This window comes from Pongo abelii, chromosome X (assembly GCF_028885655.2).
Source record: "Pongo abelii isolate AG06213 chromosome X, NHGRI_mPonAbe1-v2.0_pri, whole genome shotgun sequence".
Classification (NCBI taxonomy): Eukaryota; Metazoa; Chordata; class Mammalia; order Primates; family Hominidae; genus Pongo; species Pongo abelii.
The window spans coordinates 112,760,759-112,787,874 of record NC_072008.2 but is presented as its reverse complement, the minus strand read 5'-3'; the positions used below and the strand labels follow the sequence as shown (position 1 = coordinate 112,787,874).

General features: G+C 38.0%; 1 protein-coding gene across 4 annotated transcripts in view; it reads left to right on the top strand.

Moving 5' to 3' along the window:
• MORC4 (MORC family CW-type zinc finger 4) overlaps positions 1 to 27,116 on the top strand; it is a 75,621-nt gene that overhangs the window by 29,008 nt on the left and 19,497 nt on the right. For all 4 annotated transcript variants that reach the window (XM_054544934.2, XM_054544933.2, XM_054544932.2 and 1 more), the window contains 7 exons: positions 555 to 773; positions 1,511 to 1,657; positions 5,277 to 5,409; positions 5,735 to 5,863; positions 8,552 to 8,671; positions 10,073 to 10,173; positions 24,641 to 24,739. In XM_054544934.2, coding sequence (XP_054400909.1) covers positions 555 to 773; positions 1,511 to 1,657; positions 5,277 to 5,409; positions 5,735 to 5,863; positions 8,552 to 8,671; positions 10,073 to 10,173; positions 24,641 to 24,739 — 948 coding nt within the window. The remainder of the gene's footprint in view (positions 1 to 554; positions 774 to 1,510; positions 1,658 to 5,276; positions 5,410 to 5,734; positions 5,864 to 8,551; positions 8,672 to 10,072; positions 10,174 to 24,640; positions 24,740 to 27,116) is intronic.

Genomic DNA, 27,116 nt, shown 5'->3' with positions numbered 1-27,116 from the left:
AATTGGAAGGGTTATCCTTTGAGTGGAGAGTTGAAATTGTCAAGATATATGATCCCTGACTTTCAGATTTCTAGAGGATGATATAAACAGGTTAGGAGATGCCTAATCTAGTACCTCTGACCAATGACAATATCTAGAACTTTTGTTACCCTCTCTAGATAACTACACTTTTCACCTTACCCTAACTTTACTTCTACAGCAATCAGAGCTGTTTTATCTAGACAAGAAAGACAGCTGCCCAAGGCCTTCTCCAGCTATGTTAGCTGGTGAAAAGGGGCCCTTTTTTACATTTACAAAGTGTGACTCTCACGTAATGGAACTATTTATGTACACACAAACCACCCAGGAAAATTAGTCCCATTACCCCATAGTAATTTCCTGTGTTTTTAACCTAATAATTTTGCCCATAAATACCAAAAGGAATAAAAAAGGAAGGACTTTTTACAAGTGTTATTTATTTGTAGGCCAAATATTCTGCCTGTCACCTATCTTAGGATGCTTTTTACCTTTCTGATTTCTTTTTTTCTGATTTGTTTTTTCTTGTGTAATTGCAGCTTTGGCTTTACAGATAAAGTAATAAAGAAGAGCCAGTGTCCCATTGGGGTCTTTGGTAATGGTTTCAAGTCAGGCTCCATGCGGCTAGGAAAGGACGCCCTTGTCTTCACCAAGAATGGGGGTACTCTCGCTGTTGGACTTCTATCACAGACCTATCTGGAATGTGTCCAGGCCCAGGCAGTTATTGTACCGATTGTTCCATTCAACCAGCAAAACAATATCCTTTCTGGAAATGGAGAATGTTGGTTAAAAATTAGTCTAATCTGAGTGTTTTGATAGGAACCTCTTCAGGTCAAATCCAACTATCAGAAGTTTTAAAAGAGGTATTCAAATGTCTTAAATTTAACTGGGATTTTTCTCTATTAAATATTTAAAAAATAAATAGAACATTGACATAAGCTTAGAAATGTTTTTGCTATATTGAAATTTTCATTGTTAGGCAGTTTGATCTATATAGTATATCTCTGCTCTACCACCACCCCATGGTAAAGCTCTGAAGGCCTTCCTTTTTTTTTTTTTTACTAAGGATAGCTACATTTGCATTAATAGGCCTAGAAACATACTATTTATCAGCTTATATAATAGCAGAATAGCTCATTTCCTTATGTCTGCACAGCTGTTACTTCTGTTAGACACCTGGTTGTCTTGACTGGAACAGTATAGCAATAAGGTTTTAACTTATTGCTTCCAAAGAAGTTAAAAAATTAAGCCTTTGATCTTTTAAATATAAGACTTTGTTTACATGATATCTTTGAAGCTATATTCTGCATGGGCAACTGATTTTGGAGCTTGTCTCCACAACCTTTCTCCATTTTTCACCTTTCCTCCTTCTATGGCAGTAATATGCATGCTTTATGTCTGTAGTTTTGTCTAAATATGCAACCCAAAGGGCAGATCTTCCTTCTCAATAGCATCCTAAGATATTATTTTTTCTTTGACTATATTTGATTTTACAAAAAATGATTATTACCGAGGATTCATTGCCCAGCCTAGAAGCCATCTTGAACTATTCCATTTTCAACCGTGAAAATGACCTGCTCGCCCAGTTTGATGCCATCCCAGGCAAAAAAGGCACTCGTGTTCTCATTTGGAACATCCGCAGGTATAGTATTCCAAGGGTGATAGATTCTAATAAACAAAGGTAGTATGATGAAACACATTTTTTACTTAATTTTAACTTTTAAAATTTTTATAAAAAGACAGGATCTCATTATGTTGCCCAGGCTGGTCTCGAACACCTGGCTTCAAGTGATATTCCCTCCTTAGCCTCCCAAATTATTGGGATTACAAGTGTGAGCCACTGTGATTGGCCTAGCACATTTTAATAACTCTTTTTAGAGAAGCAAAGTAGATAAATTTTAATATATATTTATATCTCATTCCATACTTTTATGTAACTTTGTCTTAGAAAAACAAGAGTTCTGGCAGGGCACGGTGGCTCATGCTTGTAATCCCAGCACTTTGGGAGGCTGAGGTGGGCAGATCATGAGGTTGAGAGATCGACACCATCCTGGCCAACATGGTGAAACCCCGTCTCTATTAAAAAAAAAAAATACAAAAATTAGCTGGGCATGGTGGTGCGTGCCTGTAGTCCCAGCTACTTGGGAGGCTGAGGCAGGAGAATCACTTGAACCCAGGAGGTGGAGGTTGCAGTGAGCCAAGATCGCGCCTCTGCACTCCAGCCTGGTGACAGAGTGAGACTCTGTCTCAAAAAAAAAAAAAAAAAGAAAAAGAAAAAGGAAAAACAGAGTTCTGTTTGAGATAGTGGTTTTTGTTGGTAAAATGTGGCATGTTTAAGGTGGAAACACACATATCCTGAGGCTACTGCCACAGATAATTAAGACAGTTTAGCATATTCTAAGCTCCTCAGAATCCTTTATAAATATCTATTTCATATTCATGGACATTTTCTTTTTTGAGACAGAGTCTCTCTTGCCCAGGCTGGAGTGCAGTGGTGCAAACTTGGTTCACTGTAACTTTCACCTCCTGGGTTCAAGTGATTCTCATGCCTCAGCTTCTCGAGTAGCTGGGATTACAGGTGTGCGCCACCACGTCTGGCTAATTTTTATATTTTTTTCTAGAGACGGGGTTTTGCCCTGTTGGCCGGGCTGATCTTGTACTCCTGACCTCAAGTGATCCACCCACACCAGCCTCTATTACTGGCGTGAGCCACCGTGCCTGGCCAATAGGCATTTTTTTAAGTTTGGTAATTGATAGTTATTTTACCTATTAGACAATGACAATGAAGTATGAGAAAAAAAAATAGAGTAAACAAAGCACAATAAGATCTTTAAAAAATAAGGAATTCTGTATTAGTGCTTTCACAGTAGCTGGATTAGAAGTAGAAAAATCTGGCCAGGTGTGGTGGCTCACACCTGTAATTCCAGTACTTTGGGAGGCCAAGGCAGGAGGATCACTTGAGGCCAGGAATTTGAGACCAGCCTGGGCAACAAAGTGAGACCCTGTCTCTTAAAAAAAAAAAAAAAAGAAGAAGTAGAAAAAATCTTTGAATCAGATAAATATGAACTATGATGAGACTAGGTTAAGATCATGTCTTCAAAACTAATAAAACAATCTAGAACTACTTTATGCTATTTCATGTGTTTAATCTTAGCATGTCTAATGGAATACATTTAAGAATATAACACCTAAACACTAAAAAATAACCCTAAAAACCTTTAATATAAAATAGAGGTATTACTGATATGTTTAATAGAAAAGATTATCAGATAAATGTATTCATCGTTTTCTCCTTAAGTGAAGTATTTTGTCTCATTTACCTGGGTAAAACAAATAAAAACAATGCTGGTTTATATAGAGAGTACTGTATTTAACAATTAAAAGAAGTGTGACTCACACATTGGTAATTTAGATCTTCCCTGTGTCCTACTGAGAAAACTTCAAGTAATATAGTTTGTATTACAAAGAATTTTTTGAGGTATTTCCAGTGATTTACATATCTTAAACAGAACTTTTTCTTTGTATGTCGTTTCCCAGTTATGCATATGGTACTAGGTGGTATACAGGTTGACTTTCCCTAATCCAAAAATCTAAAATCTGAAATGCTGCAAAATCTAAAACATTTTGAGCACAGATATGACAACGCAAAGGAAATGATCACTGGAGCATTTCAGATTTTGGATTTTTAGATTAGGGGTGCTCAACCAGTAAGTATAATGGAAATATTTCAAAATCCAAAAGGATCCAAAACACTTCTGGTCCCAAGCATTTCAGTCAAGGGACATTCAACCTGTATAAATAAAGGATTACATGGTCAAATAAATTTGGGAAAAGCTGACTTAAAGTTTACTGTGTTGCTTTATTGTAGGACTTCTGAGAGTCCTGGAGTCCTTTAATATACTAATGTGCGTTGAAAATATGTAAAAGAGCAATATAGTATGCAGTATTTCCCAATCAATTTTTAAAAAGTATTTCTTCAGGTTGGGTGGTGGCTCACACCTCTAATCCCAGCCCTTTGGGAGGCTGAGATGGGAGAATCGCTTGAGCCCAGAAGTTGGAGGCCACAGTGAGCTATGATCATGCCACTGCACTCTAGCCTGGGCAGCAGAGCAAGACCCTGTCTCTAAAGAAAATGTTTCTACAGATCTTTTTTCCTTAGATGGAGAAGGTGAGGGACAAGGAGGACAGAGAATCTCCTCAGGGCATATGCATTGGGGTCAGGTGGGGTAGTGAGAATCAGAATTATCCTGGAAAATCCATAATATGCTATTATACATTGACATGGGCATGATGCAGACAACAGACCATAATGGTTCTGGTGCAGCCCTGTAAAAGGAGCTACAATTTCAACACAGCAGCTCTGAGCTTATGGAGCCTGAAGTATGAAGCAGAGTTATCACTAGAGCTCGAGGTGACTCTGAGGGCTGAGAATTATTTCTCAATTTTATTTGATCATAGAACTTTTATGTATTTATTTCTTTTTAAGAGTATCTTGTGAGATTACTGTTCCACAGAACAAATTTTGGGAAGTACTGTTCTGATATATACATTTTTTCTAAAACCTGTCATTTGAGTTTTTTCCAAGAATAAAGATGGGTCTTAACGTTTTTTCCCTGGCGGTGGTTAGTGATATAGCTCAGGGTCTTGGAATGGATCAAAACCAAGTGGCCCAAAAAGATTATGGGAAGAAGAAAGGTCCTTATGAAAGGAATGTTAGTACCATTATGTTTAAATGATAATTCTATAAATGGTATCCTAGAGGGCTAGTAAATATATGCTGCTTTTGTAACGTCTTTTTTCCTTTTAAGAAATAAGATTAGATCTGGGGAGATCTTAGTGTCTTATTAGTCTGAAGTTGGTAGAAGTGGGTTTTGATTCATCTGTTCATTCAGTTGGGGAAAATGATGTTGAGTGACTTACTAACAATACCCAGAAAGCTTGTGTCTATTTCAAGATCCCACTTTGAGGATAGCTGACATCCATTTGATTTATCAGATCATAGACATTCCACATTCTTTTTTCCTTATGAATGTGGCATCATCACCTCTATGAAAGAGTAGATTTGTTTAGAATGGGAATACCCTTAAGTATTGTCTGATCCTCTACCCAAGTAGTTTGTAGTTCCTTTGCACTGGTAGTCAGGGAAAGAAACAGGTACCTGAGTTTTGGCTCGTATTGTTTTTTTTCTTTTGGGTTCCTAGTGTATTTTTTGTCCTTTGGAGCCAGTTTTTGTTAGATTGGTACTTGTCTCTTTTCCCCAGAAATAAAAATGGAAAATCTGAGTTGGACTTTGATACAGATCAATATGACATACTGGTATCAGACTTTGACACAGAAGAAAAAATGACTGGCGGTGCTACCTCTGAGCTACCAGAAACAGAATATTCTTTAAGGGTAAGTAAGAATGGTTTTTCAACAATGAGAGGTAAGATTTCCTATAACCTGAAAATATTATAGAACAAGATCTTCTTTTAGTTATACAAAGATAACAACCTTCCAGCCATGTGCTAGTATTCCTTTTTATTGTCTCCATTGAGACAGTTTAGATAATATAGTCAGCAGTACTTTAGTGTGGTAGTTTACATAGTGTAATAAGGTATAGAAACTGAGCCAAATCTTTGCCCAGCATAGATATCAGTTGGTGGCAGTGTTTTATGGGGATGTCAGCAGAATTGACAATATCACATAATAACTTTCCCTTCACCATTCTGTTCCATAGGCATTTTGTGGTATTCTGTACATGAAGCCACGGATGAAAATTTTTCTGCGTCAGAAGAAGGTGACTACCCAGATGATTGCCAAGAGCCTGGCCAATGTAGAATATGATACATATAAACCTACCTTCACAGTATCCTTACAACTGTACCACTACATGAAGCTGACCTCTTTATTTCAGGATTAAGTTTTCAGGTTGACACAGAAAAACAAAAACTTTCCCTTTCAAATTCAAAAATGTATGTCATAGTACACATTCTATTACAGTGTACTCTGAGGAAGTCTTTCTTAAATGCCAATCTGTATACCATTTTTATCAGAAATCACCTGGAAACTGTTGAAATAATAGAATCCTGAGACTTTGGAGATTCTGGTTCAGTAGTGTCTGAAACCTTTTTTAAAGAAATAAGAAATATTTATTTATTTTAAAATCCTCAGCTGATTCTAATGAGCAGCCAGGTTTGAGAATCTCTGCTGTAAGGAATAATACACATTATTTGGTTTGTACTGGATTTTGATATATATTAAATTGATTGAAATAAGCAAAATACTGACTAGAACTTCTTAATCTTGTAGGTACACTGCAATTTTTTGTTGTAACAGGTCCAGACTTACATTGATTGAAGTTAGGAGGGTGGAAATTAAAAGTTGATTTTCTAGAGTGAAATAAATCTTCTTAGGTTTGACATAAATTCCTGATACTTCTCATAATGGTAGCCACTCAGAGGAGCCATTACTTGTTTTTACTTCTACCTCTCCCCCGCATTGCATCGAGAATGGATTTCAGACTAGAAAAAAATCTTAAGATGAACTATGGAAATTAGGTACAACTTTGTTGATGGCTTTTGGGGCAGAAAACGTCTTTGAAAGGCTGAAAACTTGCAAGGTTATGAAAAATTGTCCTTTTAATTTATTTTCTAGTAACTAAGCACCACTCTTGGCCCGAGAAACATGTTTACACTCTATTTGCTTTATCAAAGACATTATCTAGCATGCTTTGTCTTTCCCTGACCAAAGATGAGAAATCGCTGGTCTCTTTTTTCTCCTTTTTGAGAACACATATCTTGGCTACTAGGAATGTTTTCTTAAAGCACTAAACAAATCAATTTAATAAAGCCAGAGCTAGCATTGTTTGCTTCTATAGTTGAATTAGTTATAATCTCACCATATGTAGACTAGGATGTTAATGCCATAGGTTTAACAGAGCCAGTCTAAAGAAGTGCTTGCCAACTACTGTTTTAGGATATAACACAAACCTGTTTCTAGCTTTTTTCTTTTGTGGGTTTCTATAAGGGAAACTTCTATGCATGCATTCTATATGTTACCTCAACTCTTCTCAGACTCCCTTCCCATTAAACCAAATTACCTTCCAATATTATAGTTTGGACTAAACAGATTTACTGTAGGCATGAGTAAAATGAAAGTCCTAATAAAATTTCCCCCAAGGTCACTGAGGAACAAGATCATTGATACTAACTTATTTACTTCTCAATTATCAAAGGCTACTTCTTTCATCTTTGTTCTCTCTCCTTACGCTAATTTGGTGAGTCTCCTACCCCACTGTACCCTCACTCCATAATTTGGAATTTTAAAAGTGCACAACAGAAAGAAGAATTTGACAATCTTTATCTTTACAAAGTTAATTTTATGGCATAGGATTTTGGTTTGTTTGCTTGCAGGAGTTTTGTCTTGTTTTGTTTTTGCATTAGAATAGGTCTTATTTGAGGTTTTATGTGAACTGCTAGAGCCCAGAACTTTATATATTCTGAGCCAAACATTACTGTGTTAATGCACCCACTTGAGTCATGTCTTTGTATCATATGTGACCCATTTGTTATAGGGTATTGATGCAAGTAGCTTGTCTTTTAGACGGGGCATGGAGATCATTTTTTGAATAAGTAACAAAAGTAAATTTTCATTCGACTCATTTAGACATGAAGATTTCTTAGTATTTGTTTTAATGAAAATCTCAGTTTCTCTATCTCCCCTTTGTCTTTCTCACTTACCTTGGTTTTTAAATTAAGTAGGACTTGTTAAAAACTCATCATTATTCATGTTTTACTTATAATAATCAGTTGTCTTCATTTCATTTATCCAAGCTTGTTAACTTCTTCGCATGAAATGTATCACTACAGGACTATTCATTGTTCTTTACCTTTGCTTTTGCTTTCATTGTGTTTGGTATGGTAAGAAGGATTTACCTTATTGGATATAATTGTACAGATTTGTATTGGACCATTTACAGCTCTTATCAGAACCTATGAGCCCTAGCAGCAAATTGAGCAACTAGCAAGGGCTAAGAAATGTTTTATGATTATTTGTCAATTTTTAAATCACTGATGGTGTTTAGGTATCTTTTCTTACAGTCTTTCTATGCATGTGTGTGTGTGTGTGTGCGTGTGTGTGTGTCTGTGATGTTTTTATAATCTGAGCATTTCCTGATATTCTCAGATATTTCAAGGACATAATTTTAAAAGAGCTGCATGTGGCTATATCAACATTTATTTAATCATTTCTTTATTGTTGAACACTTAAATTATTTCTGATTTTCTGCTTTTATAACAAATTGAAAAATCTCTGTAATTCCTAAACGTCTGTGGGCCTCCCTGACTGTTTCTGTGGGATAAATTCTTTAAAAGAGAATTGCTTGGTCAAATATTAAGAATATTCTTAAAGCTATTGCAACAGATGTTTAAATGCCCTCAAAAAGATTGTACCAATTTATGTCCCTTGGTATTTGATGGTTTTTGCTATAATATGGTGCAAAATTTTGTCGTTGAAACCCCTCGTATGTTTGTCTCCTTAACGATGTTCTTCTCAGAATAAGCAGGTGAGAATCACCTTTGGGTTCTCTTGCAAGAATAGTAACCAGTTTGGAATAATGATGTATCATAACAACCGACTCATAAAATCTTTTGAGAAGGTGGGGTGCCAGGTGAAGGTGAGTAGTTAATATTTCTTTGTCATAGGAGACTGAAAAGAGTAGGAAGAGAATTTAAAATTTGCAAAGGGGATAGGCTCATTAATGGCTTTTACTCCCATCTTATGATGCTTATTGAATTCTGATCCTGGAATTGTGTTACCAGTGAGCTGTCTTGTGTTGAAATCTCTTTCTACCTCTCATTCTTCAGATGTTAATCAACCCAACAACTTTACTGAATGCATTTTCTAAGTAGCTGTTAATAAGAGGCAGAATTAGAATACCAGCAAGTTTACCATGTGTGTCAGCTTATTTGTGTTTTAGGTAACTCTTTCCATTTTCCTGGAGAGACAATAAGGCATAGTGGAAGGCATATAAAATATGGTGGTTGAAGACCAGGATTTGGGTCCTGAATTTTCCATTTACAAGCTGTGTAACCTTGGATAAATTGTTTAATTTATCTGAAGCTCAATTTCCTGATCTTTATGTAAAGTGGAAACAACAATAATAAGCATACCTGCTTTGCCTACCTCGCAACTTACAGGGGTGAGAGATTTAAATGGGATAAATTATGTGAAAATATTTTTTAAACCACTCTATACAAATTTTACCATCATCTTTAATGTCTTAATGATTATTTAAAGTAGTAATGTCTTCAAGTATCCCTTTTATTCCTATTTTACAGATAAGATTGCTAAAGCACAAAAAATGATGAACTGCTTCAACATAGTAAGACAGTTATATAAAGCCCAGGATAGCTCGTTTTCAGCCGATTTTGTTTTCCCTTGTCATACCACCTTTAGACAACTCGTGTTTGTGTTCCAGTCCAATTACACCTTTACTCAGTTTCTTCCATTAAAGAATTAGAATATGATTTAAATCTATAAAACTCTTGCGTCAACTTGTAATTAATAATTGCTGTAAGTGTGACTCTCTTTAGTAGTTGTTTGGTGGCCTATGTATGTGGGAAAATCGTTTATTTTAATATAGGATCACATAGAACCCTTAAAATTGTTTTCAGATGAATATTTGTTTTAGTTCCTTAGAACAGTAGTATATAACCTTGGTTTTTTAGCACGGTAATTCTTTATTCAAATGCAGTCTTATGGCAGTCCTGGAATATAAAGAAGATAAAAGTGGAGGTAGTGTGGGTGAAGTAGAGATGACTACTAATTGCAGAAGACTCCTAGGGATCTATGGATCATATTTTGAAAATCTCTGCCCTAGAATTTGTCAGAATTTCTAGTTCAGTTTAATGCTTGCAGTCTGTTGATGTACATTCTAAGTGTTTCTCTAGATCTTGATGGTCTTTTCTTGCCCATGAAGGTTATGTAACCTTTCTATTATTGTTTGGAATCAAAAGGAAATGCCTCCAGGCAGCCAACAATAATGTAAGTGTTGAAATTAATATTTTCTTCTAAGCCAACTCGTGGAGAAGGTGTAGGAGTAATTGGAGTCATTGAGTGCAATTTCCTAAAACCTGCCTACAACAAACAAGACTTTGAGTATACCAAGGAGTACCGGTGAGTCACTCCCAACCTGAGGTGCTTCCGTTAGTTTGTTCAGATACGATTCTATTCCCCAAAGCCTCTAAAACCATCTCTAAAAACCAGCTAAATAAGTTAACTGAGAATTACTTCAAATTTGTTTTCCAAGATTAGAGATAAAATGATTTCATTTTTAAATTAAAGTTTGCTGAATGATATATGGAGTCTCGTTGAGATAAACCTTACCTTTAGAAATTATGCAAAGAGCATAGGAGTAATTTGGTAAAAGATTTCTGGGGAAATGAAAAGCTTTGGAATTGATCTTAATGGAAACAGATGAATGGATCTGAAGTTATGGAATACATTGGATAAAAAAAAAGCAGTTTGAAATTTGTTCCAAAAATTTTTCTTGAAGCCAGTGAACAGATTTGGAGCAAAGTGATGGAACAGCAGGAAAGACACGTGCTTTCATTAAAGCATCTAGATTTAATAGGGCAGGCAAACAGGTAAGAATCTGAAAGGAACTCGACATTATGGCTGAACCAGTAGGGATATTTTTAGAAAGGAGTTTTTAAAGCCAGGTTAGAATAGTTTGTTTAAAAAATGTCGAGAGGGAGATGGGTCTTTATTTCATTAAGTATTATGAGACAGCTTCTATGTGCCAGGTACTAAGGATGAAAAATAAGACGCTTTGATACCTGTGAACAAATATGTATGCAAATAAGAAACTTAAATACTTACAAAATAATTGCTTTAATAGGGGGTATGTGAAAAGTGGGGAGAACTTTAAATATGCTTAAGGGAGTCAGGGAAGGCTTCACAAAGCAGATTATATTTGAGATTAAATATGAAGCAAAAGTTTTCTAGGTGGACAATAGAGGAAGGACATTCTAAGCAGAGGGAAGTATCTGTAAGGGCAAAAAAGGGTAAGGGGTATTCTGGGAGTATGGAGAAAGAGGGCATGAGGACATTTGCTGTCATTTTCCTTGAAGTCTCAGTAGCAAATATTTTTCTTAGAGTGGGAGAAAAGAAATTTCCCAAATCTCTTTTGTTTTGTGCCCAAACTGTAATAAAGTCAAATCCTGTACCTTAATTTGTCTGTACCCACAAGAATTTTAGGTTTAGTGTTTGAGAGAGATAACTATTTGAATGGCAACTCCAAATTAATTTCAGGGTAATTGGTTCATGGTCACTTGGGCTACTCAGTGGTTATGACAACTACCTGCCCTCAGTCTAAGTAAAATGGTCATTTAAATATAAATCTGGCCCATAATGGAAATCTTTGACCAGGACTTGACTCTAAGTGAAAGCTTAGGAATGACATTAGTTTGACAAAAGTCTCCGAGTCAAGTTATTATGTTTCAGTTGAGTGAAAAGAATAGTGAATTGCTGATGACTACCTAAATAATTAAGATTTGTGAAATTCAAATGTTAGATATTAAAAATTATTTAACATCTTTCTATATCATCTTTGCCACCAACCCCCCAAATCTACCTTTAAAATTTTACAGGCATTAGATCTTTGGTTTTTGATGTCTAGTTTTGGTATGATGAGGTGATTGCAGTGGATCAGATAGAGATAGTCTGTAGACAGTAGATTTATTCAGTTGAACACACAGGATTTCTGACTTACTTAGCATAACATCTGCTACACACTTTATTAAAAACAGAGAACTAGTATACTATTCTGTGTACAGTCTTTTGAGGATAACAAATTTGCATAACTCTTATGCCAATTCTGGCACCATTGCCCTTTTTTATTCAACTTATTTTGTATAAGATGAAAAGGTATTTAAATTAAAAAAAGGAATTTAAGAGGGGGATTAGAGAAGGTTGTCTGCTATAACAAACTCATCCTATGAGTATTATAGATATCAAAACCTGCAAATGATAAAAGAGATACCAGCCATCATACTGCTGGAATGTCTACAAATAAATCATCTGTAATAACACTTTTAACAGTTGTGGAGCTTACAGTCATTTGTATAAACAGATTGTAACATATGTGAAGTAATTTGGCGAGCAATAAAAAAGCTCCTTAATCAATCAAAACCTAAGTAGTATGTTATGGGGAAAATGCGTTGATATAGGAGATGGGGAAGGTTTTGGGTAGAAAGTATGACTTGAGATGTGCCTCACATGATATAAGATGTGGAAGAGAGGAAAGGGAATTCTAGGATGGAATTGTAACATGAGCTAAGGTAGTGTCAGGAACTCAGAATGGTAAGAATATGTGGAGGGGAGATAACAGGATATAGCTAGAGTGAAGGCAAATCAAGTTAAATGAGTAGAGTAGAGCCATACCCCAGAGCAGCAGTTGGTAAACTTTTTCTGAAAAGGGCCAGAAGGGGTCACAACTACTTGATTTTGCTGTAGTATGAAAGCAACCATAGACAATAAGTAAAGGAATCGGCATGGGTATGTCTAATATAATTTTGTTTACAAAAACAGGCAGTGGGCTGGATTTGGCTCCAGTTTGCTGACCCCTGTCCTAGAACCATCATTCCTAAATTACATGCTAAGCTACACATAATGAATTCATAGGAGAGCCATGAGGTATTTTACATCTTTGAGGGAAATACAGTGATACTCAACTTCTGTCTATAAACCACAGAAATTGTCTTCTATTGCTGTCATAACAAATTACCACATAACTTAGTGGCCGAAAACAATACTAATTTACTGTTGTAGTGTGCTGTAGGTTGGATGTCCTACACAGATCTTACTGGGCTATAATTGAGGTGTTGGCAGGGCTGCATTCCTTTCTGGAGGCTCTAGGGAAGAATCCATTTTCCTATCTTTTCCAGCTTATAGAGGCTGCCAGCATTTCTTGCCCATGGCCTTCTTCCTTCACCTTCAAAGCTAGCAGTGACAGGTTGAGTCCTCATATTGCATCACTCTGATGACCTTGCTTTTGTCATCACATCTTCTCTGATTATGACTCTTCTGCTGCACTCTTCTACTTTTAAGGTCCCTTGTGATTACATTGGATAATTCAGGATATTCTTCCTATCTCAAGGTCAACTTGATGAGTAACCTAAATTCCCACTTGCTGTGTAAACATTATTATGTCTATCACAGTCTACCCTTTGTTCTTTCAGGTTCCACTTACATCTCATATGCAAAATATGCTCACCCCATCCCAACGTTTCCAAAAGTCTCTACCCATTACAGCATCAATGCAGAGTCACAAATTACATGTAAATGTCATCAGCTCAAAAGTCCCAAATCTCATTATCTAAATCACATAAGGGCAATACTCTGAGTATGGTACATCTTAGGGCAAAACTCCTCTACATCCGTGGATATGTATTTTCTTTTTTGTATTTTGCTGTTAAAATACAGTGGTGGGACAAGCATAGGATACTAATTGTATATATTCTTGTTCGAATGGAGGAGAAACTAAAAGGAAAAAAGGGGTCACAGGTCCCATGCATTTTCAAAATCTAGCCAGGCACATTCCATTAAATGTCAAGGCCTTCATCCTCTAGTCTTGAGGCTTTGCCCTCTGGGCTTACGGCTCCACCCTCAAAGCTGTCTTTCCTTTTTCCTGAAGGGTAGCATGTGTTGGCAGCTGAGTAGTTTCATTAGCCTGTTTCCTGACTGTAGAATTTTGAGGGTCCAACAGGGTTCTCTCCATCCCTTTCATTTCAAGCTAGCTTTTTGTTTTGATTTTTTGTTTGTTTGTTTGTTTTTGAGATGGAGTTTTGCTCTTGTTGCCCAGGCTGGAGTGCAGTGGTAACCGCAACCTCCCTATCCCGGGTTCAAGCGATTGTCCTGCCTCAGCCTCCCAAGTAGCTGGGATTACAGGCATGCGCCACCACGCCCGGCTAATTTTGTATTTTTAGTAGAGATGGGGTTTCTCCATGTTGGTCAGTCTGGTCTTGAACTCCCGACCTCAGGTGATCTGCCTGCCTCGGTCTCCCAAAGTGCTGGGATTTCAGGTGTGAGCTACTGTGCCCGGCCTCAAGCTAGCTTTCATGCTAGCATGCCATTCTTAAGAACCTTGTGAGTCTCCTATGCGTGTCATGTATATTCATGTCATCCAACAAGAGGCTCTTGGCAGGTCTTTCCTAGGGAATCCTATATCTATTTTTTGGCCTCAGCTGAGATGGCTGTGGAGATCTGTGAGTCATAGGCTATATCTTTTTTTATTATTATACTTTAAATTCTGGGTTACATGTGCAGACGTGCAATTTTGTTACATAGGTATACATGTGCCATGGTGGTTTGCTGCACCCATCAACCCCTCACCTACATTAGGTATTTCTCCTAATGTTATCCCTCCCCTAGCTTCCCACCCCCTACAGGCCCTAGTGTGTGATGTTCCCCTCCCTGTGTCCATGTGTTCTCATTGTTCAACTCCCACTTATGAGTGAGAACATGTGGCATTTGCTTTTCTGATCTTGTGATAGTTTGCTGAGAATGATGGTTTCCAGCTTCATCCATGTCCCTGCAAAGGACATGAACTCATCCTTTTTTATGACTGCATAGTATTCCATGGTGTATATGTGCCACATTTTCTTAATCCAGTCTATCTTTGGTAGACATTTGGGTTGTTTCCAAGTCTTTGCTATTGTGAATAGTGCTGCTATAAACATACGTGTGCATGTGTCTTTATAGTAGAATGATTTATAATCCTTTGGGTATATACCCAGTAATGGGATTGCTGGGTCAAATGGTATTTCTAGTTCTAGATTCTTGAGGAATCGCCACACTGTCTTCCACAATGGTTGAACTAATTTACACTCCCACCAACAGTGTCAAAGGGTTCCTATTTTTCCATAACCTCTCCAGCATCTGTTGTTTCCTGACTTTTTAATGGTCGCCATTCTGACTGGCATGAGATGGTATCTCATTGTGGTTTTGATTTGCATTTCTCTAATGACCAGTGATGATGAGCATTTTTTTCATATGTCTGTTGGCTGCATTAATGTCTTCTTTTGAGAAGTGTCTGTTCATATGCTTTGCCCATTTTTTGATGGGGTTGTTTGCTTTTTCATTGTACATTTGTTTAAGTTCTTTGTAGATTCTGAATATTAGCCCTTTGTCAGATGGATAGTTTACAAAATTTTTCTCCCATTCTGTAGGTTGCTTGTTCATTCTGATGACAGTTTCTTCTGCTGTGCGGAAGCTCTTTAGTTTAATTACATCCCATTTGTCAATGTTGGCTTTTGTTGCCATTGCTTTTGGTGTTTTAGACATGAAGTCTTTGCCCATGCCTATGTCCTGAATGGTATTGTCCAGGTTTTCTTCTAGGATTTTTATGGTCCTAGGTCTTACATTTAAGTCTTTGATCCATCTTGAGTTGATTTTTGTATAACATGTAAGGAAGTGGTCCAGTTTCAGTTTTCTGCATATAGCTAGCCAGTCTTCCTAACACCATTTATTAAATATGGAATCTTTTCCCCATTTCTTGTGTGTGTCAGGTTTGTCAAAGATCAGATGGTGGTAAATGTGTGGTATTATTTCTGAGGCCTCCGTTCTGTTCCTTTAGTCTGTATGTCTGTTTTGGTACCAGTACCATGCTGTTTTGGTTACTGTAGCCTTGTAGTAAAGTTTGAAGTCAGTTAGTGTGATGCCTCCAGCTTTGTTCTTCTTGCCCAGGATTGTCTTGGCTATGCGGGCTCTTTTTTGGTTCCATATGAAGTTTAAAGTAGGTCTTTCCAATTCTGTGAAGAAAGTCAGTGGTAGCTTGATGGGGATAGCATTGAATCCATAAATTACCTTGGGCACTAAGGCCATTTTCACAATATTGATTCTTCCTATCCATGAGCATGGAGTGTTTTTCCATTTGTTTGTGTCCTCTCTGATTTCCTTGAGCAGTGGTTTGTAGTTCTCCTTGAAGAGGTCCGTCACATCCATTGTAAGTTATATTCCTAGGTATTTTATTCTCTTAGTAGCAATTGTGAAGGGCAGTTCACTCATGATTTGGCTGTGTTTGTCTATTATTGGTGTATAGGAATGCTTGTGATTTTTGCGCATTGATTTCGTATCCTGAGACTGCTGAAGTTGCTTATCAGCTTAAGGAGATTTTGGGCTGAGACAATGGGGCTTTCTAAATATACAATCATGTCATCTGTAAACAGGGACAATTTGACTTCCTCTCTTCCTATTTGAATACCGTTTATTGCTTTCTCTTGCCTGATTGCCCTGGCCAGAACTTCCAATACCATGTTGAATAGGAGTGGTGGGAGAGGGCATCCTTGTCTTGTGCCAGTTTTCAAAGGGAATGCTTCCAGTTTTTGCCCATTCGGTATGATATTGGCTGTGGGTTTGTCATAAATAGGTCTTATTATTTTGAGATAAGTTCCATCAATACCTAGTTTATTGAGAGTTTTAGCATGAAAGGCTGTTGAATTTTGTCAAAGGCTTTTTCTGCATCTATTGAGATAATCATGTGGTTTTTGTCATTGGTTCTGTTTATGTGATGGATTATGTTTATTGAATTGCATACGTTGAACCAGCCTTGCATCCCAGGGATGAAGCTGACTTGATCGTGGAGGATAAGCTTTTTGATGTGCTGCTGGATTCGGTTTGCCAGTGTTTTATTGAGGATTTTCACATCGATGTTCATCAGGTATATTGGCCTAAAATTTTCTTTTTTTGTTGTGTCTCTGTCAGGCTTTGGTATCAGGATGATGCTGGCCTCATAAAATGAGTTAGGGAGGATTCCCTCTTTTTCTGTTGATTGGAATAGGTTCAGAAGGAATGGTACCAGCTCCTCTTTGTATCTCTGGTAGAATTCAGCTGTGAATCCGTCTGGTCTTGGACTTTTTTTGGTTGGTAGGCTATTAATTATTGCCTCAATTTCAGAGCCTGTTATTGGTCTATGCAGAGATTCAGCTTCTTCCTGCTTTACACTTAGGAGGATGTATGTGTCGAGGAATTTATCCATTTCTTCTAGATTTTCTAGTTTATTTTCATAGAGGTGTTAATAGTATTCTCTGATGGTAGTTTGTATTTCTGTGAGATCAGTGGTGATATCCCCTTTATCATTTTTTATTGTGTCTATTTGATTCTTCTCTCTTTTCTTCTTTATTAATCTTGCTAGCAGTCTGTCTATTTGGTTGGTCTTTTCAAAAAATCAGCTCCTGGGATTCATTGAATTTTTGAAGGGATTGTTGTGTCTCTGTCTCTTTCATTTCTGCTCTGATCTTAGTTATTTCTTGCCTTCTGCTAGCTTTTGAATTTGTTTGCTCTTGCTTCTCTAGTTCTTTTAATTGTGATGTTAAGGTGTTGATTTTAGATCTCTCCTGCTTTCTCTTGTGGGCATTTAGTGCTATAAATTTCCCTCTACAGGCAGCTTTAAACGTGTCCCAGAGATTCTGGTATGTTGTGTCTTTGTTCTCATTGGTTTCAAAGACCATCTTTATTTCTGCCTTCATTTCATTATTTACCCACTAGTCATTCAGGAGCAGGTTGTTCAGTTTCCGTGTAGTTGTGCAATTTTGAGTGGGATTCTTAATCCTGAGTTATAATTTGATTGCACTGTGGTCTGAGAGAGTTTTTTGTGATTTCTGTTCTTTTACATTTGATGAGTGTTTTACTTCCAATTATGTGATCAATTTTAGAATAAGTGCTATGTGGTACTGAGAAGAATGTATATTCTGTTGATTCGTGGTGGAGAGTTCTGTAGATGTCTGTTAGGTCTGCTTGGTCCAGAGCTGAGTTCAAGTCCTGGATATCCTTGTTAATTTTCTGTCTCGTTGATCTGTCTAATGTTGACAATGCAGGGGGGTGTTAAAGTCTCCCATTATTATTGTGTGGGAGTCTAAGTCTCTTTGTAGGTCTCCAAAAACTTGCTTTATGAATCTGGGTGTTCTTGTATTGGGTGCATATATATTTGTTGAATTGATCCCTTTACCATTATTATGTAATGGCCTTCTTTGTCTCTTTTGATCTTTGTTGGTTTAAGGTCTGTTTTATCAGAGACCAAGATTGCAACCCCTGCTTTTTTTTTTTGCTTTCCATTTCCTTGGTAGCTCTTCCTCCATCCCTTTATTTTGAGCCTGTGTGTGTCTTTGCACGTGAGATGGGTCTCCTGAATACAGCACACCAATGAGTCTTGACTCTTTATCCAGTTTGCCAGTCTGTGTCTTTTAATTCGGCATTTAGCCCATTTACATTTAAGGTTAATATTGTTATGTGTGAATTTGATCCTGTCATTATGATGCTAGCTGGTTATTTCACCTGTTAATTGATGCAGTTTCTTCATAGTGTCAATGGTGTTTATAATTTGGTATGTTTTTGCAGTGGCTGGTACCAGTTGTTGCTATCCATGTTTAGTGCTTCCTTCAGGAGCTCTTATAAGGCAGGCCTGGTGGTGACATAATCTCTCATCATTTGCTTGTCTGTAAAGGATTTTATTTCTCTTTCACTTATGAAGCTTAGTTTGGCTGTATATGAAATTCTCGTTTGAAAATTCTTTTCTTTAAGAATGTTGAACATTGGCCCCTACTCTCTTCTGGCTTATAGGGTTTCTGCAGAGAGATCCACTGTTAGTCTAATGGGCTTCCCTTTGTGGGTATCCTGCCCTTTCTCTCTGGCTGCTCTTAACAGTTTTTCCTTCATTTCAACCTTGGTGAATCTGACAATTGTGTGTCTTGGGGTTGCTCTTCTCAAGGAGTATCTTTGTGTGGTGTTCTCTGTATTTCCTGAATTTGAATGTTGGTCTGTCTTTCTAGGTTGGGGAAGTTCTCCTGGATAATATCCTGAAGAGTGTTTTCTAACTTGGTTCCATTTTCCTGTCACTTTCAGGATCACCAATCAAACGTGGATTTGGTCTTTTCACATGGTCCCATATTTCTTGGAGGCTTTGTTCGTTTCTTTTCACTCTTTTTTCTCTAATCTTGTCTTCTTGCTTTATTTCATTAATTTTATCTTCAATCACTGATTTCCTTTCTTCTGCTTCATCAAATCGGCTATTGAAGCTTGTGTATGCTTCACAAAGTCCTCATAATGTGGTTTTTAGCTCTATCAGGTCATTAAAGCTCTTCTCTACACTGGTTATTCTAATTAGCCATTCGTCTAACCTTTTTTTTAGGTTTTTAGCTTCCTTACTATGGGTTAGAACATTTTCCTTTAGCTCAGAGTAGTTTGTTATTACTCACTTTCTGAAGCCTACTTCTGTCAGCTTGTCAAACTCATTCTCCATCCAGTTTTGTTCCCTTGCTGTCAAGGAGTTGTGTTCCTTTGGAGGAGAAGAGGTGTTCTGATTTTTGGAATTTTCAGCCTTTCTGCTCTGGTTTCTCCCCATCTTTATGGTTTTATCTACCTTTGGTCTTTGATGTTGGGGACCTACGGATGGGGTTTTGGTGTGGATGTCCTTTTTGTTGATGTTGATGCTATTCCTTTCTGTTTGTTAGTTTTCCTTCTAACAGATAGGCCCCTCAGCTGCAGGTCTGTTGGAGTTTGCTGGAGGTCCACTCGAGACGCTGTTTGCCTGAGTATCACGAGCGGAGACTGCAGAACAACAAATATTGCTGCCTGATCCTTACTCTGGAAGCTTTGTCCCAGAGGGTCACCCGCCTGTATGAGGTGTCTGTTGGCCCCTACTGGGAGGTGTCTCCCAGTCAGGCTACACGGGGGTCAGGGACTTACTTGAGGAGGCAGTCTGTCCGTGATCAGAGCTTGAACACTGTGCTTGGAGAACCACTTCTGTCTTCAGAGCTGTCAGGCAGGGACGTTTCTATCTGCAGAAGCTGTCTGCTGCCTTTTGTTCAGATATACCCTGCCCCCAGAGGTGGAATCTAGAGAGGCAGTAGGCCTTGCTGAGCTGTAGTGAGCTCTACCCAGTTTGAGCTTCCCTGCTGCTTTGTGTACACTGAATATAGAACCACCTACTCAAGCCTCAGCAATGGTGGACGCCCTTCCCTCTGCCAAGCTCCCGTGTTCCCAGGTCAATTTCAGACTGCTGCACTAGCAGTGAGCACGGCTCTGTGGGCATGGTATCCGCCAAGCCAGGCACATGAGGGGACCTCCTGGTCTGCTGGTTGCAAAGACCGAGGGAAAAGTGCAGTATTTGGGCAGAAGTGTACCACTTCTCCAGGTACAGTCACTCATGGCTTCCCTTGGCTAGGAAAGGGAAATCCCCCGACCTCTTGCGTTTCCCCGTGAGGTGATGCCCGGCCCTGCTTTGGCTCGCCCTCCATGGGCTGCACCCACTCTTCAACCACTCCCAATGAGATGAACCAGGTACCTCAGTTGGAAATGCAGAAATCACCTGTCTTCTGCGTCGATCTCACTGGGAGCTGTAGACTGGGGCTGTTCCTATTCAGCTATCTTGGAAGCGCTCACTTTATCTTTTCAAAGAGTATTTTGTGTGACTGAATGCTCTGACCTTTTGATTTTCTGAGCTATTATCAAAAGATTGTTCAGCCCCAGCCTCAGCTTTTTCTCTAGAGCATACTTTCCTGACAGTGAATCTCTAAATTTTAGCATATTTTGCAATCTAGATGGGCTGAGAATTTCCCAAGTAATCAAGTCCTGGTTTCTTTTTGTTTAACAGTTCATTCTTCAATTTGTCTCTCTCCTCTTGCATTTTACATAAGCAGCAAGAAGACACCAGGCCACACCTTTAACACTTTTCCTGAAGATCTCCTCAGCTAAATTTCCAATTTCATCATTTGCAAGTTCTGTTTTCCACATAACTGTAGGACAGTTCTGCTAAGCTTTCTGCCACTGTGTAACAAGGATCATCTTCTCTCAAGTTTTCCAATAACATGTTCTTCACTTCCTTCTGAGCCTTCACTAACAATGCCATTAACATCCATATTTCTACCAATAGTCTGTTTACAATGATTTGGGTATTCTCTAAGGTAATTTGTGTTTTCTCTACCATACTTTTCACTTCTTTCTGAGCCCTCATTAGTGAAAGCATTTATTAACATATGTATTTCTACTAACGTCTGTTGAAGGCAATGTAGGTTTGTTTCTGTCAAGCTTCTCAAAATTTTTGCAACCTCTGCCAATTGCCAATTCTAAAGCCATTTCCATATTTTTAGGTATTTGTGATAGTAGTACCCCTCTTCCAGGTACCATCTGCTACATTCTTTTTCATTATATCATATCTTTGTGAATCTGGATTTAATCCATTTACATTTAAAGTAATTACTGATAAGGAGAGACTTACTTCTGTCATTTTGCTGTTTGTTTTCTGTGTCCCTTGTAGCTTTCTTTGCCCCTCATTTCCTACATTGCCATCTTTTGTGTTTAGGTGATTTTTTTTATAGTGAAACATTTAAATTCCTGTCTCATTTCCTTTTGTGTATATTCTATAGCTATTTTCTTTGTGGTTATCATGGGAATTACATTTAATATCTTTTAAGTTATGACACTCTAATTTGGATTTATACTACCTTAACTTCAATTCCTTACAAAAATTCTGCTCCTTTAACGGCTCCATGACCATTCCTTTCAGTTGTTGATACCATAGAATTACATCTTTGTACATTGTGTGTCCAAAATCATAAATAATTTGTAATGGATTAGCCTTTTAAATTGCGTAGAAAACAAAATGAGGAGTTACAAACTGAATTACAATAATATTGGCTTGCAGACTCATAATTTTTATCTTTTCTTTTTTTTTTTTTTTTTTTTTTGAGATGGAGTTTTGCTCTTGTTGCCCAGGCTGGAGTGCAATGGCACCATCTTGGCTCACTACAACCTCCCCTTCCCGGTTCAAGCTATTCTCCTGCCTCAGCCTCCCATGTAGCTGGGATTACAGGCATGCACCACCATGCCCAGATACTTTTGTATTTTTAGTAGAGACAGCGTTTCACCATGTTGGTCAGGCTAGTCTCGAACTCCTGACCTCAGGTGATCCACCTGCCTCAGCCTTTCAAAGTGCTGGGATTACAGGCATGAGCCACTGCACCTGGCCAATTTTTTTCTTTTAAATGTATTCTCTCACATTATATAGAAAATGAAAAGTGGAGTTACAAACTTCAAGGATTTCTTGAATGTAATATGTTGTTTCTCTCTTGGTGTCTTTAAGATTCTCTCTTTGTCTTTGACTTTCATGGTTTGATTACAATGTGTCTGGGTCTGAGTCTCTCTGAGTTCATCCTACTTGGAGTTAAGGTTGGATGTTTATATTCGTGTCTTTCATCAAATTTGAGAAGTTTCTGGCAATTATTTATTCAAATATCCTTTCTGTTGCTTTTTCTCTTCTCTTTCTGGGACTCTGCTAATGCATATGTTGGACTACTTATGGTGTCCTATGGGTCCCTTAGTTTTTGTTCACTTTTCTTCAATCTTTATTCTTTCTGCTCTTAATACTTCATAATTTCCATTTTTTATCTTCAAGTTCACTGACTCTTTTTTCTGTCTTATCAGATCTGCCTTTGAATTCCTGCAGTGGATTTTTCATTTCAGTTTTTAGAGTTTTCAGCTCCAGACTTTGTTTTGGATTTCTTTTTAGGTTTGTTATCTCTTTGTTGATTTTCTATTTTGCTTATGCATTGTTTTCTTGACTTTCTGCTCATCTTCATATAGTTTTTTGAGTATCTTTAAGACCATTTTAAAATCTTTGTCGAGTTGATCTATCATCAGTTCTTTTTCAGGGGTGGTTTCTATTTTTTTCCTTTGAGTGGGCCACCCTGTCTTGTTTGTTTGTATGCCTTGTGACTTTTTGTCATAAACTGAACATTTGAATCTAATAATGTGGTAATTCTGGAAACAAAATTCTCCTTTCCTAGGGTTTGCTGGTTTTGTTTTTGTTGTTGTTGTTGTTTTTGTTATGTTGTAGGCTTTCTCTGTGCCAAGGATTGACCTGAGAAGTAAGTTTAAGGTCTTTTCACTTCTTTTATCAGCTTGCATTTTTTTCTGGGCATTCACAATGGCTTTCTAATTTTCCCCATATGTGCAATTGCTTTTGAATGGCCTTGTCTTTATGTCTGGCTCACAAAAGGGGGAAAATAGAGAAATAGAGGAGGAAAAAAAGATGCCAGGACTTTAAATCCTCTGGATGTCACTTCAACTGGAGGAGTAGAGGGTTGAAACAATGGGGGAGGTTCAACAACAATGGTCTCTTGCCTTTTTGTCTTCACATCTGTGATCAGAAGCAGCAAGCAGTGATCAGAGGATAGAATTGCAATATTTGGAGGACAGTGTCCTTTTTGCCCACACTGGTTCCTACAAGTTGCTCTTGGAACACATGGAGGGTTGTTTGCCACAGGGCTGGGAGTGGGGAATGGGTAGCTATTACTGAGCTAAGAACTGAAATTGACCAAAATTAACCACAATTTACTATCCAAGCCTTCCCCTGGAAGTTGCAAACTTTCCAATAGACTCCAGAGTTTCAAAATAGTTACATCATGCAGCTTTTGCTACTGCAGTTGTATATGTAAGGAGACAGCTTCCACATGCTTCTTATTCTGCCATCTTCCCATATGCCCATCTAATCTACTTCTTTTTCAAGTAGATTTTAAGTAGATTTTTAAGAGGAAATGAGGAATAGTTCTTCATCTGTGACTTGAGGGAAGAATATAGACATAGAGTAGGAACATTAATAGGTTGAAGGGGAATAAGAGTTTATAGGGGAGCTCATATATGATTACTTTAATCTTTTCTGTGTAGTGAGAATCTAATTTAATATGAATAAGGTGGAGATAAGAAAGAGTTTCTCTTAACAAGAGAAGAGCTCTGCAAAAACATTGGGGAATGATCCAGGGGGCCAAGATATTTAAAAAATTCTGAATTCTAAGTGTACAGTTTTCCAGTTGTGTGTAGCTCTACATTAGGTTTTAATCTCGGGTTATGGAATTAAATAGGAATTAGTAATTTGAAAGTTGGAAGTTTTTAAAAAATTCAGGTTTTGATTTTTACAAATTACATTTTTGTTGACCCTGAGTCTACTGTTGTTCCTTTGGGGAGAGAAATAAAAGAGAAAGAGCAAGGGCTGGAACTCAGATACAGCCTCCAGTAATGGCTATGTGGTAGAATGTTGGAGTGCTTGTTCATGGGCACCATAATGCTACTATGATCAGCATTTGGATGAAGAGGGACTATATAGACATACTAGAGTTAATATTTGATTGATTTATAATAGATAGGGTACAATATTTGATCATTTGATTTTTACCTTGTTCTGAATTATCTACCTGTAGTCATCTGACAATCAAATAACTCCCCATCAACTTATCAATATTTGGCTCTATCCTATCTCTGCAGTTTGGTCCTCTGTCATAGTCTCTAATGCCAAGTTACCCACACACTCCATGATTCAACAAGCCCTGAAAATTTGTAGAACTCTACTTTTTAGCACTTGTGACCATTTCACCTTTTCAACCAAAGTGACTGTTCAGTGTTACAACTTTGTCATTTTGACACGTAGCTTGCAAAGGCAATGGATTCCCATCTTGGTTTGTTAAAGTGTAGATGTTCAAAAATATGCCAGATACTCTAAATTATTGGTGTCTGTTAAATGGGAACTTTTCAAAGATCAAAGAATTGTTCAACAAGTGCTAAACTTTGACATACTTCTTGCATTTTCTTTCAGGCTAACAATAAATGCCCTTGCCCAGAAGCTCAATGCTTACTGGAAGGAAAAAACATCTCAAGATAATTTTGAGACCTCAACTGTAGCCAGGCCAATACCGTAAGTAATAGATACAGAATATGAATGTATTAGGGGTAATATCCATAGATCAAATGGAAGGAACAAGGGTAATGTGTCCGGATTTGGTTCTTGCCGGTGGGTTCGTGGTGTCACTGACTTCAAGAATGAAGCTGCAGACCTTCGTGGTGAGTGTTACAGCTCTTAAAGATGGCACTGACCCAAAGAGTGAGCGGTAGCAAGGTTTATTGTGAACAGCGGAAGGACAAAGCTTCCACAGCTTGGAAGGGGACCTGAGTGGGTTGCCACTGTTTGCTGGGGTGGACAGCTTTTATTCGCTTATTGTTCCCTCCCATGTTTCATTTCTGTCCTATCAGAGTGCCCTTTTTTCAGTCCTCTCCGCGATTGGCTACTTTTAGAATCCTGCTGATTGGTGCGTTTTACAGAGTGCTGATTGGTGCATTTTACAGAGCACTGATTTGGTGCATTTTACAATCCTCTTGTAAGACAGGAAAGTTCCCCAAGTCCCCAATCGACCCAGGAAGTCCAGCTGGCCTCACCTCTCAGTAAGATGGTGCTTTTCACATCAGGAAGTTTAATTGACTAAAAATAGTAACTCACAGGTACTAATTGCTTCATTCTCTAAACCTCTTCGTTCTGCTTTAACACATTTACGGTCTGGATCATAAATGTGAAGAGTTTAGTACTGGTAGTGTGATATAGTAGAAGATGATGGCTATTTAAATCAAACATTCCTGGGTTGAAAATCTGGATCTGCTTTTTAATAGTTGGGTGAGCTTGGGTAAGTAAGTTACTTCACCTGTCTGAATGTATTAACTTAGGTGACATACATTTTTAGCACAGTGACTGGCATATAGTAGGTGTTCAGACATGTTAGTAAACTTCCCCCTTTTTTATATTCCTGGTGAATATTGCTGGGATTGTACCAGTACTTGAGAGTAGGAATAGAGAACCCAGTATGTTAAAGAAAAGGTAGAATTTATTGACTCTAAGACAGACAAGTCAGGTAAGGAGCATAATACAGAGGATCAAATGTGTACCAACACATACACAGTCAGTTACACCACCATCAAGACAAACATTAGAGTGGTAGAAGTTCTTTTTGGAGTAGGTACCTGTTATTTTAATGGAAATTATTAGGCAAATGTATGATATAAAATTTTATTTCTGATGCAACCTAATGGCTGTATGTATATCATCCTCTTCTTATTCTGAAGATCTCAGCTTATGGCCATCCTCCATAGTTTTCAAAGAAGTACAAACTAAGATGAGATGCCATTTTTTGCCTTTCAAATTAGCAGTGATTAATGCAATGAAACAGATGTTCACATACTGCTAGAGAGTGTGTGTGCTGGAAGCAGAACTGTAATAATGGTAATTATTGAATGCTTACTTATATGTCAGGCACTGTTCTAAGTTCTTTACGTGCAGTGATTTATTTAATCATCACAACAACTCTACCTGTTAGATATTATTATTACTTCTTTACAGATGTAGAGACTGATACACCAAGAACTTAAGTAACTTGCCTAAGGTTAGACAAGCAGCAAGTGGTAGAACTAAGGTTCAAATATAGGTAATCAGGTCCCCTAAACCTAAGTTCTTAACTGCTGCTCTCTTCTGGAGGGATGCAATGAGGGGAATGTAGTAAAGCTACCTCAGCTACCAATTTCTTGAAAGCATGGGCTAAAAGCCTCTCCTATCTGCCTGGATTGAAGGATCTACCTTGATCTGCATGGAACCCGAAACAGAGGGTTGCTGCCTCTAAGCGTGCCTATCCCTGAGAGAGTAATACTGGCACTCTGCAAGAGACTCTCCTATCATATGCGTGTAGCACCAAAGCTAATAGGACCTTTCTTCTCCCCTCCCACTACTGCTGAAGCTGCTTTTTACTGACTCTGGCTCTAAAACAGTGGCTGTCTAGAAATATATAGACACCAGAGGTCAGGCCTGAGCTTAGAGCTTAGAGGTTGCAAGGCTGGAACAGCCTGGAGCTAGGAAATAGGAAGCTGTAGATCCAAAAATGTGTACAAACTTTCTTTGTTCAGAGTTTCAAAAAAGAAGAGGGCATTGTATTTCAGTGGTAGAATTATGAGTGCCTTTTATTTTCTGTATATATTTCTCTATTTTCTAGTTTTTAATAATGAGCTTATATTACTTTTATATTTAGAAAAAAGCACAATTTAAAGCCGGGCACGGTGGCTCACGCCTGTAATCCCAGCACTTTGGGAGGCCGAGGCAGGTGGATTGTTTGATCTCAGGAGTTTGAGACCAGCCTCGGCAACATGGTGAAACCCCGTCGTCTCTACCAAAAGTACAAACATTAGCTGGGTGTGGTGGTGCATGCCTGTGGTCCCATAGCTACCTGGGAGGCTGAGGTGGGAGGATTACTTGAGCC